This window comes from Scardinius erythrophthalmus, assembly GCF_964197995.2.
Source record: "Scardinius erythrophthalmus genome assembly, chromosome: 3".
NCBI classification, from domain to species: Eukaryota; Metazoa; Chordata; class Actinopteri; order Cypriniformes; family Leuciscidae; genus Scardinius; species Scardinius erythrophthalmus.
The window spans coordinates 35,910,546-35,929,950 of NC_138223.1; the positions used below are offsets into that span (position 1 = coordinate 35,910,546).

The 19,405-nt window shown below is 37.3% G+C and overlaps 1 protein-coding gene across 1 annotated transcript in view; it reads right to left on the reverse strand.

Moving 5' to 3' along the window:
• Positions 1–19,405, reverse strand: part of ctnna2 (catenin (cadherin-associated protein), alpha 2) — a 508,039-nt gene that overhangs the window by 353,068 nt on the left and 135,566 nt on the right. The window contains exon 7 of the mRNA XM_081360997.1: positions 15,519–15,722. Within this exon, the coding sequence (XP_081217123.1) occupies positions 15,519–15,722 (204 nt within the window). The remainder of the gene's footprint in view (positions 1–15,518; positions 15,723–19,405) is intronic.

Here is a 19,405-nt window from a genome sequence, read left to right on the forward strand (position 1 = left end):
GATGTTCCTAAATCCGAGCCGTTGAAGATGCAGTGGCTGAGTTTTGTTTTTGAAGAGATATGCCCAAAGGATTGACGCGGGGATTCCCTCACGGGGATTCCCCACGATCGTCCATGCTTTCATGTTTGCGCGAATCATTTCACACCAGACAGCTTTACAAACGAGAAAAAACGGATCGGTATCGTGTTCCTGCTGAACCTCCAGAAGATGTGAGTGTAATGTTTTATTAACCTTTATATTAGTATTTATTTTAATCTTTGCGAAATTTGCAAACCTTGCTGCAGGCTTCAGGATGAATGCATCTCTAAGGTTTACACTCAGGGTACATTACGGCATGTTTTCTATGTACGACGTTCTCAATATAATTCATAATCCCACGTTTATAATGAACAACGCGTGGTTATTGTGTTAGAAACGGTGTACGCACAGAACAGAGGGGCGGGGTGAGCAAAGCTCATTATCATTTAAAGACACATGCACTGAAACGGCGTGCTGAAAACAGAGCTGTTTTTGACCAGGTAAAATTAGTGTTTTCTTACAATACTAATGAGAATTTTTAATTAAAGTATATTACAAACTTTTAATTTAGACCCTAAAGAATCACATTAGCTTGTACAAAAATGGCATTATATGACCCCTTTAACATAAGGCAGCAACATAACAAAATGTGAAACAAATTCAGGGGTTTGAATACTTTGTAATACTTTTGCAAAAATTAGGTAACATTTTATTTTGATGATCCACTTTAGACATTCTACTAACTCTAAGTAACTTTGCAACTACATGTCAACTAATTGTCATTAGAGTATTAGTAGACAGTCTGCTTATTATCTGCCAACACTTTATTTTGATGGTCCCTCAACTTTTTCTACTAACTCGAACCTACAGTATAACACCTAAGCCTAACCTTACATTACTCTAATGAGAGTAAGTTAACATGGAGTTGCAAAGTTACTTATATATGGTAGAATATCTAAAGTGGACAATCAAAATAAAGTGTAACAAAAAATTATTATAATATTTAAAGGGGGGGGTGAATTACTGTTTCATGCATACTGAGTTTTTTACACTGTTAAAGAGTTGGATTCCCATGCTAAACATGGTCAAAGTTTCAAAAGTTAAGTTGTACGTTTGAAGGAGTATTTTTGTTCCAAAAATTGTCCTTCGGTTTGTCACAAGTTTCGGAAAGTTTTTTTCGAGTATGGCTCTGTCTGACGTAAGAGAGGGCGGAATTTCCTTATATGGTTCTTAAGGGCACTTCCCCCGGAAAGACACGCGCGCGCCCGTACACCAGACAGAGACATTCACTGAGCAGAGCGAGAGAGTGAAATGTCTCCAAAGAAGTGTGTTTTTGGTTGCCAGGGGAAATCAAACCTGCACAAATTACCAACAAAAACAGCATAAAGGGACCAGTGGATGGAGTTTGTTTTCCTGAGCATAAACGGAGTTGAGTAAGACTGTTTGTTCCCTGCATTTCGACGATGATTGTTTTATAAACAAAGCCCAGATCGCCGGATTTGCAGATCGTCTAATGCTTAAGGATCGAGCAGTCACAACGATAAAGGTTCGCGGTCGTGCGTTGGAACGGTGAGTAAAACTGTTGAACAAATGTCTCTGTGTGTTGTTACTAGCTCAGCGCGTTAGCACAGCTAAACTTCGCCCACACGGCCCGCCCCCAGCCGCTCGTTTTTTTCCGGAAAGACTCGGTACAGCCAATCTTTCAATTAAAAATATAATAAAACAAAAGACTTTTTGGAGATATGAAGGATGCAATATTACTCTATAGGTACTCAAGATTAACAGGAGATTGAGTGAAAATGAGCATTTCACCCCCCCTTTAACAATATTACTGTTTATAATGTATTTTTTGATTAAAAAAATTAATCCTTGGTGAGACTTCATGAGATACTGTATATCAGGCATCCCTATTAGTGTGTGCTGAAACAATGCAGAAGCACGCTTCGTAAATTCTTGAGTATCTGGAATGGGCTGGTACATGAAGTAAGCATCTCTCATTGGTAGAGCAAATCAAGCCAGGGACATTAGGGCCTGACAGATGGAAGGGAGGGTATACAAGTCACTATGGGAAAAGGCTGATGGATCACCCCATACAGGCCACTTAATAGGGCACAAGTGTGGAATCTGGCTGGAGAGAGGCTCTTGATGAGTAAGTTGGTGAGGAATGCTGCAAAAACAAATCTGAAATGTGTAACGTTGTCTTTTATCTGTGATGATATCAGAAAGGTCAAGTCCATTGAGGATGTTTATTTTAAGCAATAAAGACATCTGTAGACAGACCTGGGAGACCTTAAAGCTTCTCTTTTGTTGACAACATATTTACTTAATACTGAAAATACAAAATTCCATATAAATACAGGAAAAAACCCAACGCTATCTCACGACCAGTTCATTCGAATTCGTAGGAGTCAGTAAAAGGTGGCTAATTTGTACGAATTCGTACCGTACGATTTGTTTAAACCCACGTGATGGGTAGGTTTAGGGGCGGAGTCAGGGGTAGGTCATTTGTACAAATTCATACGAATTGGGCAACTCGTAAAATATGTACGATTTAGCAAAAATCATACGAATTCGTTCGGCCTCCTTGCGGCGCCTTAATAATGCCACCCCATTGCCTATACAGTATGGTTTGATGATTGCCAAAAAATGTATACTCTGCATGTGGAAGAAAAATTCGAAGCCACTATTCAGGATTTGGTTGTTAGAACTTTCCTCCACTCTGCATGTGGAAAGACTTAGATATAGTATTTCTGGAAATTTAGATAAGTTTGAAGCCTCTTGGAGGCCACTTTTCAATCACTTGTTAAAAATCAATAGTGACTAGGCTATTTAAAATGTTTTTCTACTACATTTTAGGCTATTTAAAATGTATTTCTATTTTTTTATTTTTTTATTAGGATTTTGTCATTTCCGTTGAGCTCTGTCTTCAATGTAAAGATACCTATGTATCTCATCTGATCTATAATGTCACACTAGGCAAAAATCTGTTCTGACCTTCCTTGCCTGTGCCTGGTGATGTGGTTATCTGCAAACTTGAATCTAATTGAAGGAGTTTTTTTTTTTTTTTTTTTTTTTTTGATGTGTAGTTGTGTTTGGTCTTGTCCTGTGATTGTATTGTCTATTTGTTTGAAAATCTGAAAATGCTGCAATAAATATAATATATATAAAAAAATAAAAAAAAAATCATACGAATTCGTACGAGTGAAGTCATATGAATTTGTACGAATTAGCCACCTTGTAAAATTAATGCGATTTGCCATGAGATCGGGTTGGAAAAACCATGTTCATTTTGGGGTGAAGTAAGAACGATTCATGTGATGTGGAGTATTTCATGCATGATGCAACGAAAGTCTTTGTCAGTGAGGAGAAACCAAGAGAAGGAAAAGGAGGATATGATATCTAATGAAGTTGGAAAGATAGGGGTGGCAAAGTTAAACAATCAGCATGAGCCATCAAGTAGAGATGCAGTTAAAGTCTTGGAAAACATAAAAGCCTCGCTCGTCAACAAATGCAACAAATACCAGTTGTAGCCAACAGCTATAAAAGAGACCTCAATCTTCAGCCAGGCTACATGAGAACTAAGATGACTCAACATTCTTGTAGCCAGGTTAAAAGAATAGCGAAATTCGTGCTAGCAAAAGATAAAAGTAGAGAGAGAGAGAACAAATCACAGGAGATGTTTGCAGGAGGCTTTGCTTAAAAGCTTGAAGGGAATGTGTGATATGCATGTGTATTTTTGTTTGTGTCTTTGGGGGCAGGTTTTGGACCAATGCAGATAGAGTGAGATGGATGGTGAGAGCGAAAGAAAGGTCTTTTTCTTGTGCATGCTGTGGGTTATTTTCTCTGAAATGACTGGTCTTGTCCAGTGAGACGGTGTCTAGCACTTGCCAAATCGAGGCATCAAAGCGCTTGTGCGGCTGGGAGGACACTGTGCAGAGGTACCAGCAGTCACATGACATCACTGTGTCATGTCACGACAGCTTGTTATTAGCTATCCTAGGGAGATGGGCAGAAAGTCACAACATTCTATAACTTTTTCTAGAACTCAGACCTTTAAAAAAAAAACAACAACTCCAAGTTCTGGAACATCCTTAACTATGCATTCAATATAAGACACCCCCCCCCCCCCCCTTTTTTTGTATACGTAAATTTAGTCTTTTAAAGAAAATATTTTATTTGAAAATCATTTTCATATTGCCTATTTTATTTTTTAACTTTACTGGTAAAATGGTTTAATTTACTAACAACAATAACATTCAGAAATGAATACATTTTTGCTACCATACAAATAACCTGAAGTTCTCATTTAGTAGATTTCACAATGACTGATTTCTCACCTTTACCTATCTGATCCAGGGGATATGAATGTTTTTTCCTTAGGCCAATCACATAGCGCTGAAAAGACAGCAGTTTCTCCCTGAAGTCAGAGGGCAAGCGGCACGCATCATGCTTATGCCGCACAAAGTGGCCGCTTCGAGGATATTGACAGGCAAGTGCGTCTGTACATAGCCGAAATAAGAAATGGGCCTCAATGATGGGTAAGTTCATCTTTTTGGCGATTGCCAATACCTTCAGCTGGATGACTTGCTCTAGTTATGGGTAACCCCTCATTTCTATTTTTGGCTACGTACTGACACACTGGCCTGTCAGTTTCTTTGAAGCGGCCACTTTTAGGACAGCAGTAAGCTTTTCTTTGACTGCTTGCCATCTTCTTTTTGGGCTCGCCATCTGAAACTCTGAAACACTGTATTTCTTGGCTGCTTAATGAGAGTTGTCTGATGACTCCGCTGCGTTTATCAGTCCCATTTTACACATATTTGGCGCTCCCCATTGTTGCGGGTGTATTATTGACACGCTATTAGGGGGCGCTATATGACGCATCTTTTAGTACAGAATCTCCGGATCAAAACACAGGAGAAGAAGAAGCTGAAACAAGTAATAGAAGATTGCTCACTCAAATGTAAAATAATAAAAGTTAAAAGTATGTAAAAGTTTAGACCCTGAATGTAAGACGACCCCATTTTTTTAAGATGTATTTCCAAGAAAAAAAACATTGTCTTATATTCGGAACAATACGGTATGTTCTTTTCTAGTTGTTCATGTTCATGTAAACTTGCGGTATCCTGTAATACCTATAAAACAGACCACCATGTCATGTCTATGAGTTCTCGTTAGTTTCTGTGGTTACTGATTAGTTCATCTTTGTCCAGCTGTTCCTGTTTAGTTCCCTCATTTACTATATGTATATAACTCCTGTTCTGTTAATTTTTTTGTCAGTTATTGTTTCGTGCAATGTGCAGTTCTACTTCTGCGGCTCCAGTAAAGTATATTTTGAAGTGTTATCCAGTTTGTATTCCTGTTGTCGAATGCGCATGCGTCGCGTCTGAACGCGTTGTTGTCTTTGGAGCTCTATCGATTTGATTTATAATTCTTGATTTTACTCTTTAAACTTACTTACAACAAACATTTTCTACTTTTCCTCACTGAGAAGCACTACTGCTCAAACCTCATAGTTACAACGCGGACTGTTGAGCAGACGTGTCTCAAGCCTGTTAGTGATTCTACGCTGGATACTCTTATAGGTTACTCCCGGGGATCACGGCTGAACGCGTCTTCTCAACACTCACTTACAAACATTTTTCACCTATCGTGCGTCTACTCTACACCCGCACCACTTAAAAGACGGATTATATCTAAGACGCTTGTCAGAAATCAGTATTAATTGATAGCATCACTGGTAGTGTCGTTGCTAACTTACAGTCCATCTGTTAAAATGGCGAATATATCAGATGCAAGTAGTCTACCTTTTGGTGCAGGTGAGGACACATTTGAGCTGCACGCGGTACAGTCTGAGCTGGAAGCTGTTGAGAAACAGATCCACGACCTTTTAGTGAGACAGGCCGAGCTGAGAGACCGGCGTTTGGCTCTTGAAACATCACGCGCTGATGCTCACAAATCAGAGATTAATGTTACTAACCCGCTGACTCCGACTTCGTCTACTCCGTGCGTTACTCGGCATCGGTCCCGAGCGCCAAGGTCGCGATCAGCCATGGTCTCGTTCACTCCGGCTCCAACACGCCACCACGAAGCCTGGATAGTTCCGCAGCGGAAGACGCGAGTCAGGTCTAGACCAAGACCCTCTCCGACCCTCCCGGTTTTCGAGTTATCCACACAAAACCGCTTCTCCCCTCTTCGCGAAACAGAACGCGATGCTGTGATCATCGGTGATTCCATTGTTCGGCACGTCCATGCTACATCAGGTAAAAATAAGGTGCACAGTCACTGCTTTCCTGGTGCTCGTGTTTCTGAAATCGCTGCTCGCGTTCCCGAGATTCTGAACGATAACGAGCGCGTCGGAACTTTGGTATTGCACGCGGGAGTGAACGACATCAGGCTGCGCCAGACGGAAGTTCTGAAGAAAGACTTCAGGAATCTGATCGATACGGTACGCAGCACATCGCCTGATATAACGATCATTGTGTCAGGACCGCTTCCCACGTACCGTCTAGGACATGACAAGTTTAGTAGATTATTCGCGCTAAATGAATGGTTAACGTCATGGTGCAATGAGCAGAAACTGCTCTTTGTAAATAATTGGAATCTGTTTTGGGAGCGTCCTAGGCTATACCGTGCTGATGGCTTACACCCAAACAGATTCGGATCGGATCTTCTGTCAGATAACATCTCCAAAATGTTAAATACCTTTTGACTAGTAACCAAAAGTCCAAATCATAGTCTCTGCTGCACCAAATTAACTGATATAAATACTAGTGTAGAACATTGCATAGAAACTGTGTCTATTCCTCGTTTAGTGCGATCAAATAATAAATCTACTGCAGGATCTAGGAAAAATCTAATTGTTATTAAAACAGAAAATGTTGCTATTAGTAAACAAAAACAATTTCTAAAGCTAGGTCTTTTAAACATTAGATCACTCACACCTAAGGCAGTTATTGTAAATGAAATAGTCACAGATAATAGCATAGATGTACTTTGCCTTACTGAAACCTGGCTTAAACCAAATGATTATTTCGGTCTAAATGAGTCTACTCCATCAGGATACTCCTATAAGCACGAGCCCCGTCTGATTGGTCGTGGCGGCGGTATTGCAACTATCTATAGAGATATTCTCAATGTTACTCAGAAAACGGGTTATAAGTTTATTTCATTTGAAGTACTTGTACTAAATGTTACGCTCTTAGATGATAGAAAAACATCCCTATTATCTTTAGCCTTGGCTACCGTATATAGACCACCAGGGCCTTACGCTGATTTCCTAAAAGAATTTGCAAATTTTCTCTCAGATCTATTGGTCAATGTCGATAAAATATTAATTGTTGGAGATTTTAACATACACGTAGATAATCAAAATGATACGTTAGGGGCTGCGTTTATAGACTTATTAAACTCCTTTGGGGTTAAGCAAAACTTTACCGGACCAACTCATCGTTTTAATCATACACTCGATTTAATTATATCACATGGAACCGATCCAACCGATTTAGATATCATTCCGCAAAGTGATGATGTAACTGACCATTACATGGTAACTTGCATATTACGTACCCCGGTAATATATCATGCTGCGCCGCGTTATCGATTAGGCAGAACAATCCTTCCATCCACCATAGATAATTTTTCAAATTGCTTATCGGATCTGTCTCAGCTGCTGCCTGAACCTAAACAAACAGATGAACTAGACGAACTAACCAGCACTATGAGCACCGTTCTCTCTGGAAAATGGGATATTGTTGCACCTATGAGACTAAAAAAGGTCAGAGAGAAAATTAAAGCACCATGGTACAACAATACTACTCGTGTTCTAAAGAGAGAAACCCGTAATTTAGAGCGTAAATGGAAACAAACTAATTTAGAGGTTTTTAGAATCGCTTGGAAAGACAGTACGTCACGCTATAAAAAGGCCCTAAAAGCGGCCAGGGCTGAGCATCTCCGCAAACTAATAGAAAATAACCAAAACAATCCTAGGTTCTTATTTAACACCGTGGCTAGACTAACAAATAAACAAGCGTCACCTGAACAAAATATTCCGTTACAGTTTAGTAGTAATGATTTCATGAATTTTTTCACTGAGAAAATAGAAAACATCAGATCCACAATTGTAAACGTTCAATCTTCAATCGCGCCTTATAATTCAGCCTCGATTATCACCCCGCAAGAACAATTACAGTGCTTTACAACTATAGAACAAAAAGAGTTAAATAAATTTATCATTTCCTCTAAAACAACAACATGTTTATTAGATCCCATACCAACTAAACTATTGAAAGAAGTGTTACCTATAGTGGAAGAGCCTCTCCTCAATATTATTAACTCGTCTTTATCTTTAGGTCATGTTCCAAGAACATTTAAATTGGCAGTTATAAAACCTCTCATTAAGAAACCACAATTAGACCCAAATAACCTAGCAAATTATAGACCCATTTCAAATCTTCCTTTTATGTCCAAAATATTAGAAAAAGTTGTGTCTGCCCAACTGGGCTCTTTCTTGCAAGAAAATGACACCTATGAAAAGTTTCAGTCTGGGTTCAGTCCGCATCATAGCACTGAAACTGCGCTCGTTAAAATCACAAATGATTTACTCTTAGCTTCTGACCAAGGCTGTATCTCAATACTAGTTTTACTTGATCTTAGTGCTGCGTTCGATACTATAGATCACACAATACTCTTAGATCGGCTACAAAACTATACCGGTGTTCAAGGACAAGCATTAAGCTGGTTCAGATCATACCTATCTGAACGCTACCATTTTGTCTATTTAAACAGAGAAAAATCGATCATAACTCCAGTAAACTATGGAGTGCCGCAAGGATCTGTGTTAGGCCCTCTATTATTCTCAATATATATGCTGCCACTTGGAAATATTATAAGGAAACATGGAATTAGTTTCCATTGTTATGCTGATGACACTCAACTATATATTTCATCACGGCCGGATGAAAACGCTAAATTATCCAAATTGACAGAGTGTGTTAAAGATATAAAAGATTGGATGACGCACAATTTTCTTTTATTAAATCCAGATAAGACAGAGGTAATACTTATCGGTTCAAAAAACCGCCCACAAAACCTCTTACAATACAACTTTAACATAGTAGGGTGTCCTGTTACTTTATCCTCTACAGTAAAAGACCTGGGTGTTATATTAGATTGTAACTTGTCTTTTGAAAATCATATTTCATATGTTACAAAAACAGCATTTTTTCACCTTAGAAATATTGCTAAATTACGTAACATGCTATCTGTTTCTGATGCAGAAAAGCTAGTTCATGCATTCATGACCTCGAGACTAGATTACTGTAATGCTTTATTAGCTGGTTGTCCTGCATCCTCAATAAACAAGCTACAGTTAGTCCAAAATGCCGCCGCTAGAGTTCTTACTAGATCAAGAAAGTTTGACCATATAACACCAATTTTATCATCACTACATTGGTTACCTATAAAGTTCCGTATTAATTACAAGGTATTGCTACTGACTTATAAAGCCCTAAACGGCTTAGCTCCAGTTTATTTAACGGATCTTCTATCGCCCTATAATCCATCGCGCTCTTTAAGATCACTAAATTCGAGGCTTCTGGTCATACCTAGGATATCCAGATCCACCAAAGGAGGGAGAGCATTTTCACATTTAGCACCAAAACTCTGGAATAGCCTTCCTAAAACTGTTCGTTGCTCAGATTCGCTCTCCCAGTTTAAAACTAGATTAAAGACGCATCTCTTCAGCCAGGCATTCATATAATATTTTAATCTTACAGTTAAATCCGGTCTCTACTTCATAAACGCCAGAGGAGAACTGGCCCCCGACTGAGCCTGGGTTCTCCCAAGGTTTTTTTTTCTCCATTAGGTCACCTAATGGAGTTTTTCGGTTCCTTGCCACTGTTGCCTTTGGCTTGCTCAGTTGGGGATGCTTAAATTGATTAATCGATTCACCAGTGCTATTGATCTGCATTACCAAACGTGGATGTTTTACACCAGAAACAAACACTGATGTACTATTTTATTTAATACTGTGAAGCTGCTTTGATACAATCTGTATTGTGAAAAGCGCTATATAAATAAAGTTGACTTGACTTGACTTGACTTATTCCTCAACTAAATGTTCCAAGAATGCAATACATAATAATATAATATAATATAATATAATATAATATAATATAATATAATATAATATAATATAATATAATATAATATAATATAATATAATTTAATATAATATAATATAATATAATATAATATAATATACAACAGGTGCATTACTCTTAGATATTTCCCAGTGAATCTTTCTTTTGAGTGAGTGATTCATTTAAAAATGCTGATTCATTCAGGAACGAAACAAGTCACTTGGACTGAATTTGAAAGCTAGCTACTACTGTGTGCATATAATAATTTATTCCAGGATTATAGGTTACAGTATTGATTATTTATCCCACAAAACACATTTTTGTTCCATCAAATGCTCTCTAGATTTAGAATGGCCCTCCACCACATGCAACTGAGTAGAAAATTATGGTTAATGGCTGATATAACACCAAAGTCTATTGGTCATTATAATAATAATAATAATAATAATTAGGGCTGACTTCTAATAGTCGAGGATTCGACGATTCGATTCGGAGAGGTCTGATTCGACTATGAACCTCATAGTCGAATACATGGGCGTCAGTTTGGTTTGAAATGTGCTGGGGACAGAGACGCATTCGCATTTTCAGAAGGGCTGGGTACCATTTTTATTTTATTTTTTCAGGTCATGTTTTGAAAGACGATGTCCTGTAGCTTACTAATGTAAATAAATAAAAATGTATTCAAAAATCTGCTTCACATTTTCAGCAGGGCTGCGGAGCGGCTGTGAGTTGACTCCACACGGTTCTCATGTGCGTTAAAAAGCTTTACGTTGTTTAATGTACCTAAACAACGATTACCAAATTTCCCTCTCATATTGCTCCTCATAACTACTGAAAATGGTCAAAAAATCGAACCCAGAGTCCAATTATTATGGACGTTATCTGATATTAAGCGTTTCTGCTTCACATTTTCAGCAGGGCAGCGGAGCAGCTGTGAGTTGACTCCACGCGGTTCTCATGTGCGAGTTGACTCCACGCGGTTCTCATGGGCGTGAAAAAGCTTTACGTGGTTTAATGTACCTAAACAACCATCACCAAATTTCTCTCTCATATTGCTCCTCATGTTTATGAAATGTTATGATATATGTGTGATATATATGTGTTTTTTAGCTCTTTTGTTTGAAATGGAAAAAATCTAGCTGCTATCTAAAAAAAAAAAGAAAAAAAAAAAGGTTCGACTATCAGTCGACTACGGCAAAATCTAACGAATCAGATTCGACTATGAAAATCCTTAGTCGAAAACAGCCCTAATAATAATACAATAAAGTTCAATTGGAAATGCTTCAACCCAGGAATGAAACTGTCCTAGCTGAACAACTAGTTGGGGTGTTAGATGCACATAAAGTGCTGGTGACCCAACTTTTAATATTGAGTCACAAAACAGAATCCTACCCTAGAGTATGTGGTAAAACCAGATCTCATGTGCTTCTAATCTATTCATCCCATTGTTTCTATGTCTCTATAACTCATTGATTTGCTGTTCTTCTAAAGTAATCTTCTGGATCGCACAGGCTCTGCGCTTGTGTGGCTGGTTGCAACACTGTTAGGCTGATGGAGTGCTCGAAGAACCTTCCTCTTGATCAAGCCTTTCTGTGTAGCCCCCTGGAGGCCCGAAGAACAGGCATCCATCTTCTTTAAACGCAGTGTGACCACCAGAGTGCCACGTCCCGCTAAGTGTAAGATTAAGCTCTACTAACCAACTCCCTAAATCCTCTTTAGTGCACTGCAGGCCAGGCTAGCAAGGTGAACCACCACACCCACAAACCCCTGGACCCTCTCAACCTATAGCCACAAACCGAGCTCCCTTGACCCAGGTCAGCAATGCATTACTCCAACCGATCAATTGATAGATTGGCCTGTCCAGGCTGCCGTAACTAAATCAGCCAATTCTGATGATTCAGCAGTGGTCTTGGGAGCCTGGGCGGGTGTCACCAATCAACGATCACCACCGGCCAGGACAAGTATGGACATTCTCTTGTCACTTGAACTTAATTTATTGCAAACCAGCACATTGATCAAGCTCATGCCGTTCCACAAGTCGTTCAGGCTTGAGCTTGAAGAACGATTAGAGCAAAAGGTGGAAAGAAGGTGGCAGAAGTTGAAGAGGTGTTAGAGGACAAACTGAAGCAATGCAGAAATCAGACACCACTTCTAGATACCTACTGTACCCTTAATTCCCAGAAGCTAGAGGTCAACAATGCTGACTTGTAAACTTGTGGTATCCTGTAATACCTATAAAACAGACCACCCTTATGAAAAAGAACTTTATTCAAGTGTTCTATTAGTATACTTCTTTTAAACTAAAAAAAAGAAAGTTTACTTTCAGTCTACATTTTATATACTTCTCAGAAATATACTTAAAATTACACTTAAGTGGACTTATACAGAGAGAAAAGTCCAAGTATATTTGGTCTGTACTTGTACTCAATCTTTTGATCGAGATATACTTAAAAGTATAATTAAGTATTCAAATTATACTTGGCTTGTAGTTGTGTTAACTGTTTTGATCGAGTAGCCCATTATATATATATATATATATATATATATATATATATATATATATATATATATATATATATATATATATATATATATATATATATATATATATATATATATATATATATTAGATTTAATAGAGGATTTTAACTGTGACAAGATGATTGACAGAGCAGTTAACGTGACAGGATGCATGCGACAGATCCATCCGATAAAGAAGCGGAGTAGTATGTCCCAAAGCTTGCCTACTTTTTTGCTACTCATTCAAAAGTAAATACATTTTCTTCACAAAAACAGTACATACTTTTATGGCGTAGTGTAACTACGCAGCATATGGCTTTACACGATGACGATTGCTCTGATTGGTTTTAGGTCTATCCAACTGCGCCCAGAGGCATTTGAGCGACATCCGTTGGTGACGCCCCTTTGGAAATGAGTTATTAATGAAGCTTTGCCAGACCATATCTCAGTTACTACTGAGAATGGTCTGGTTTTAACCAGGCTAGGAATTTACTCTAATTCTACTTTTCCCCATCATTGACTGAATTTTCCATCTGTCCATGTTTTCACTGTTATACAGTAGGGGGCGCTATATGACACATCTTTTAGTACAGAATCTCCGGATCAAAACACAGGAGAAGAAGAAGCTGAAACAAGTAATCGAAGATTGCTCACTCAAATGTAAAATATCGTAATCATCAAAAATTAAATTTCATGTGAATGAAAACTGCATAATATTACCAAATGAAATGAAGTGTAACCCATGAAGAGAAAACGACTGTGAAGCTTTGGGGGTGTTGGACTAGATCTACTCTATCTGTTTTGATCATCGTTCTGAATCTGATCAAGGCGATCGTTCTGAAATTGATCTTTGACAAAAATGTCATTTTCTCAAGTTTTTTGTTAAAAATTTTGCCTTTCTTTATGAAACTTACCGACATTCAAGTGTTGATTAAAAAAGGATGCATGAAGCTAATAAAATGTTTTTAAAATTAAAGTACAGTTAAAGGTATTTTTCAAGTATAAAAAAAGTATATCTACATTTGAACATAGTAGTATACTGCAAGTGCAAAAATAATATATAAATAGTAAACTATAAGTTTAATGTTATGTTCACTTGCAGTATAAACTACAAAACTAGTAGTTTACTGAGAGTACACTTCAGTGTGTACTTTCATGAACTAAAAAATGAAGAACTAATACTACTTGTATTAAAATAGTAAACTACTAGTATACTTATAAGTTCACATGTAGTACAGATGCATTACAAATGAGAAACCTAGTTGTGTACTTAGTTTACTACTCTTACACTTATAGTACACTTAAATGTATACTTTTATATACTAAAAGTGGGCCAATTTAGTCCCAAGCAGTATTGAAATAGTACACTTACAAGTTTACTACAAGTACACATTGATATTAGTATACTTACAATATAAAGTATACTTAAAATATACTTGAAAATTACTTAAGTATACTTCATAAAATTAACTTGAAGTATACTTCTTTTTTGGTCTGGTCATTGGTGTGTTGAGACAAAAATGTTTTATATAACAGCATCAGTCTGTAAACACAGCTAAAGAATATCCAGAGACTATTCGGGTGCAAAATACATTAATATAAGTTAATGTAGGAGCTTGTCATTTGAGTGCTGATGTGATATTCATCTCCACTGGCGTTGTGTTTTGACTAAAGGGGCATCGCTAATCGAATGAGAGGTTGTATTTAATATCCCTATGTTCCCGTATGGTGCTTGAGCACACCAGCACTAGGAAACATGCATTAGATAATAGCTGGGAAGAAGCCATTGATTACTGCATAGCGTCAGATAGAGCCAGACAGGCCCATTGATACCATAGCGATCAATATTACAGAACTCTTACCAATGGCTTTGTGACACCTGTTTCAACGTAATTGACATATACACACATTGGCACATGCATACACACCATCGTGATAATTCTATAGGATTATATGCCTTAAAGTCTTTCATTTGAGCAAAGAACAACAAACACAGAGAGACACATAAAAGAAGGGTCTGTGAAAGACTAAAGGTCAGAGTATTGATTTATCAAAGAATATTAAGACCCTTTTAACTGGTGAACTTTCCCAAGATGAACAATCAGTCTCTATCCAATATATATATATATATATATATATATATATATATATATATATATATATATATATATATATATATATATATATATATATATATATATATACTACAGTATTGCTTGAATATACACACCGCTGTACCAGTAGCATAACTATTTTAAGAAATTAATCATTTTATTTATCAAGGACATATGAAATTGAACATGTTGGAAGTTTCATTCTGGAAGTTTCCATGTAATAAAGCCACTTAAAACTTCAGAAATGTACTTAACCTGAAATAGCCTCAAACTGCTTAAGATAGTGCACTATATGTGATGACGCTGAGGCTGTCTATGCAGAAAGCTCTTCATGTTCCATGTCAGCACTGATAATTACATAAATACTCACTAAGACATATTGTGTGTATGTATACGGTATTTGTCAATTCCCTGCAAGGTATGACTCCTATAACCATGGTTGTTAGAGGAAAATGTTTTCTAGCCATACAGCCTTGAATCACAATCAATGCAGGATGTGTCTGAATAAAGGAAAAGTGCCATGCCACAATTAGCCACAAAAAGTATTTAAACATCAAGTAAGCCTTACTGTGAGTCACTAAACCTCAGGAAAATTAGGTTAAAAAAAAAAAAAAAAAAAAAACAGAACACAAAAGCAAAACAAACAAACAAAGTACTCAAAAAAACTTCACTTGAAAAACTAATGCTCAAGCTACCGACATAGTGGAAAAGGATGTTCAGGACTTACATTGTTCATGTACTCGCTCAGCAGGTCTTGCAGGGCTTGGCGCACGGCGTTGCACTCGGCTACGATGCGTTCACGGCGATCGTCGCGTGTGCAGGAGGAGTCGGCCATGAGGGCGGCGCCACTAATGATGCTCTCCAGACGTTCCTCCAGTGACGGCCTGAAGCGAGCCTCACTAAATGTTAGCGGATCCAGAATGATCTTATTCTGAAACAGAACAAAAGATGGCAAGGGACAAGGTTATGAAAGTTTCTGTTGAAAACATTAAAATCCATAAACACCTTTAAGAGTAACTATAAGTAACTAGTAGGTTGCTTTGAAGAATTGTTAGTATGAGTATTGCGAGTCATATCATCAATTGCATATGTTTTATCTTTTTGTTGTTGTTGTTGTTAATGTATTTGGTCTTGGCGGACAAGATCTGCTATGCATGTTTTTTAGCGCAAGTATTGTGCCAGTTAGTAATGATAGGATTGTTTGCAGATTGCATGTAAAGGACATATCAGCCTGCGCCATCTAGAGTGACTGAACTAGAGATATAGGGCCAGATTTACTAACATACTGTCAGAATTAACTAAAGACACACAGTGATAAAACAGCACTAAAAAGGTGTGGGCACAGTTATTTTTGTGGCTGACCTTATTGCATATGCATTTGAAGGAGTTTCCCTTTGAGACGCAAAATGTATGGGAGCAGAGTATTTATTGAATCACGCAAGGTGATTTACTAAGGTTTGCACTAGTCAATTTACTGGTATTTGCGCCATTATTTAACGCCCCAAAAAAATATGTATTAAACCATTTTGCGCCTGTGTTGTTAGTAGATCACCCGCACCTGATTAACAACGGTTCTGCTTGTTTGCCACCCTACGTTAATTTGCGCTATTCTTGGTAGACTGCGTTGGTCATTATGTAAATTATTTGTCTGCGTCTGTGTTCTTTATTTTGCACGTCGGCAGAACTATTAGTAAATCTGGCCCATAATCTTAAGTGACATAGTAACGCCTGGCTGTTTCACACACAAACTTCTCAAACATACTATGCTGGATAAAATATTTAAACCCTATAGTCAGTCATGAACTATTGATGTACTGTACAACACACATCCCCCAGATGGTAGAGGTTTTGTGTAGCAGATAGAAGGATAACAAGCCCTGTGAGATGTTTGCGATAGTTTCCATTAGCGATCCACTGAACACATTATGTTGGAGCCTATATCCAGAGGCTGTTTTAAGGTGACCTTCAAGGCGAGATCCAGGCCCTCGGTTACAACCACATTGTGATTTAATGGGGCTTTTAAACACAGGATGCAGACTCAAGAACACCCTCCTTTTTATTATTGAAAAGTTGCTACCAAATACAGGTTTTATGATCTCTAGGGCTGGGCTGGGGAAATTAGCATATTGATAGTGGCAATATTATGTTTTACGGCTATATATGAATACGGCTTCGGCAGCAGTTTGCATTTTGTGGACTTTGCCAGTGCAGATGAGGTGGAGGTGGCATTTAGAGGAACCAGAAGTGGCTAGTGCCCTTTACTTTTGAGACTAATATTCAGAAAGGCACTTCACCAAGCGGTTAATAATAAGTTAGATCTTTCACAGATCTTTCATCATTTATATCTCAGCATGCACTTCCTGTTATTTGGCATGTCCACAGGCAGGGAATGATGTTTGCATCGTTTGAATGTGCTAATCCAGGAGCAGTTATGCAAACTAACAATAGCACAATTGGAGAGAGAGAGCTTTCTCATTATAGCATGTTGCCATGGTGATCAACTCTTAAGTAAAAGCTGTAACAGCAGTCTTGGCCATCTCAATGACTCAATGATACGTATGTGGACATTTATTGGTTTGTTTAAAATCTATCTGTGTCAAGTTTCCAGGTCTATTCCGGTCCGCCCGCTTTTGTCTGAATGAGGGACTAAAACAAAGACTTGTGTGAAATGTCTGATTGGAAAGCGACAGGCAGGACATTCAGATGCTGACAGGCTGGAGAAAAGCCATTGTGAAACAATTAGTGCAGATTACTTAGATCTTGTGTGACTCATATGCTGACTACATATTCCAATTATGATTTATTTAGTTAAAGACAAGATGAAACAGCCTTTACAAAAACATTCGAATTGTGTAATGCTGCATACATTTGAATGGAACAATATTTAGCTGGAATTGGTTGTTCATGTTTGTGACAGGTGCTATTTAAAAGTTACAAAAAAAAAAATATATATATATATATATATATATATATATTAAAATAATCAGTATTTTAGAATGATTTCTGAAGGCTCATGTGACACTGTAGGCTAGAGTAATAATGCTGTTGTCATTAAGTACAATAATGCAATTGTCATCACTGAAATAAATTGCATCTTATAATATATAAATAGAAAACATTTCTTTAAAATTGTGAAAAAAATAAAAAAAATAAAAAAAATATCTATATATATATCTATCTATATATATATATATATATATATATATATATATATATATATATATATATAATAATTGGTTTATCAATATATATATATATATATATATATATATATATATATATATATATATATATATATATATATATATATATATATATATATATATATATATATATATATATATATATATATATATATATATATATATATATATATAGATAGATATATTTAAAACAATTTACCAACCCAAAACATTTGACCGGTATCATATAACTGAGAATAATACAAATATATAGAAATAAATATCTCAAAGTTTCTCTGGAGATAAAGTCTATATTTAATCAGAATGTCTAATACATAAAATCTGTAAGACCAAACATACCTAAAGAAAAGACACATAAGCTATGCAATATGCACTAAAAAGACATATGAATTGAAATGTAAAACGCCATTCTGAAAGGGTGCCATCAATTTGTCAGCGCAAACATAATTAGTCCAGATTGATTGCTGAGGAGTACACAAACTCATCTGTAGAAATGGATCATGAAGGGCCAGACGCAATCAGTTATGTAGCATACAGTATGCATGAGCGTGTATATTTTAGAAGTGGGTGGGATTGCCACTTACTTCGCTCACAGAATGTGACAGGTTGTTCGTCAAGGACGATATAATGAGAGAGCGTACAGGAGAGCGGTGCATTGAATGTAACCTACTTTTACACAGTGACTAAAGAGCTCTGGAGTGAGAGGACGGAAAAGAGGAAAACATGGGTGAGAGAAAGAGCGAAAAGGACAGAAAGTGTGTGACGAACAACAAAGTTGGCTAGCCTGGTGACTAGTCTGTGCGGGTTATTAATGACTACTGTCTATGTGGGGTGTCTCTAATTTTGGACGAAATCCAGCAAACTGTTGTCCTACATTCAGTGTGTGCATGTGTGTGTGTGTGCGGACATACAGGTTTAGAGGTTAAGAGGGCTGGTGCTCCATCTGATTGAGTCATACAAACACCACCTGCTCCATCGCAGTGCCACCAACACTTTACCCTTTGATACGCTATTAAAAAGTTTCTGCCATCACTGTAAAGCGACTGCCCACATCAGAAGTCTGTCTCATGTGTTTCTGTTGTGTGTTGGCGAGCCTTCTGTCCACCACAATGGTTTACATACACCAACTGTTATTCTGAGTTCTCACAGTCTGTAGGGTAAAAGAGTTCTGAAACTGAGAAAGCCTGAGTAAACACATTTTGGTGACAGATGCAAAGGAAGAATGACAAATCATGTGTTAAGATGGTTTTATGACTTGTCAAGGAAATCTCATATATCACACAATGGCCGAAAAAAAAAATCATTCTGCCCCTTAAAGAAGTCATGTCACTTTTGTTTTTCTTATTTTTATTTATAATATTATGTTGCTGTTGTTTTTAAATCATTTACAATTGTTACGTCATTATGCGAC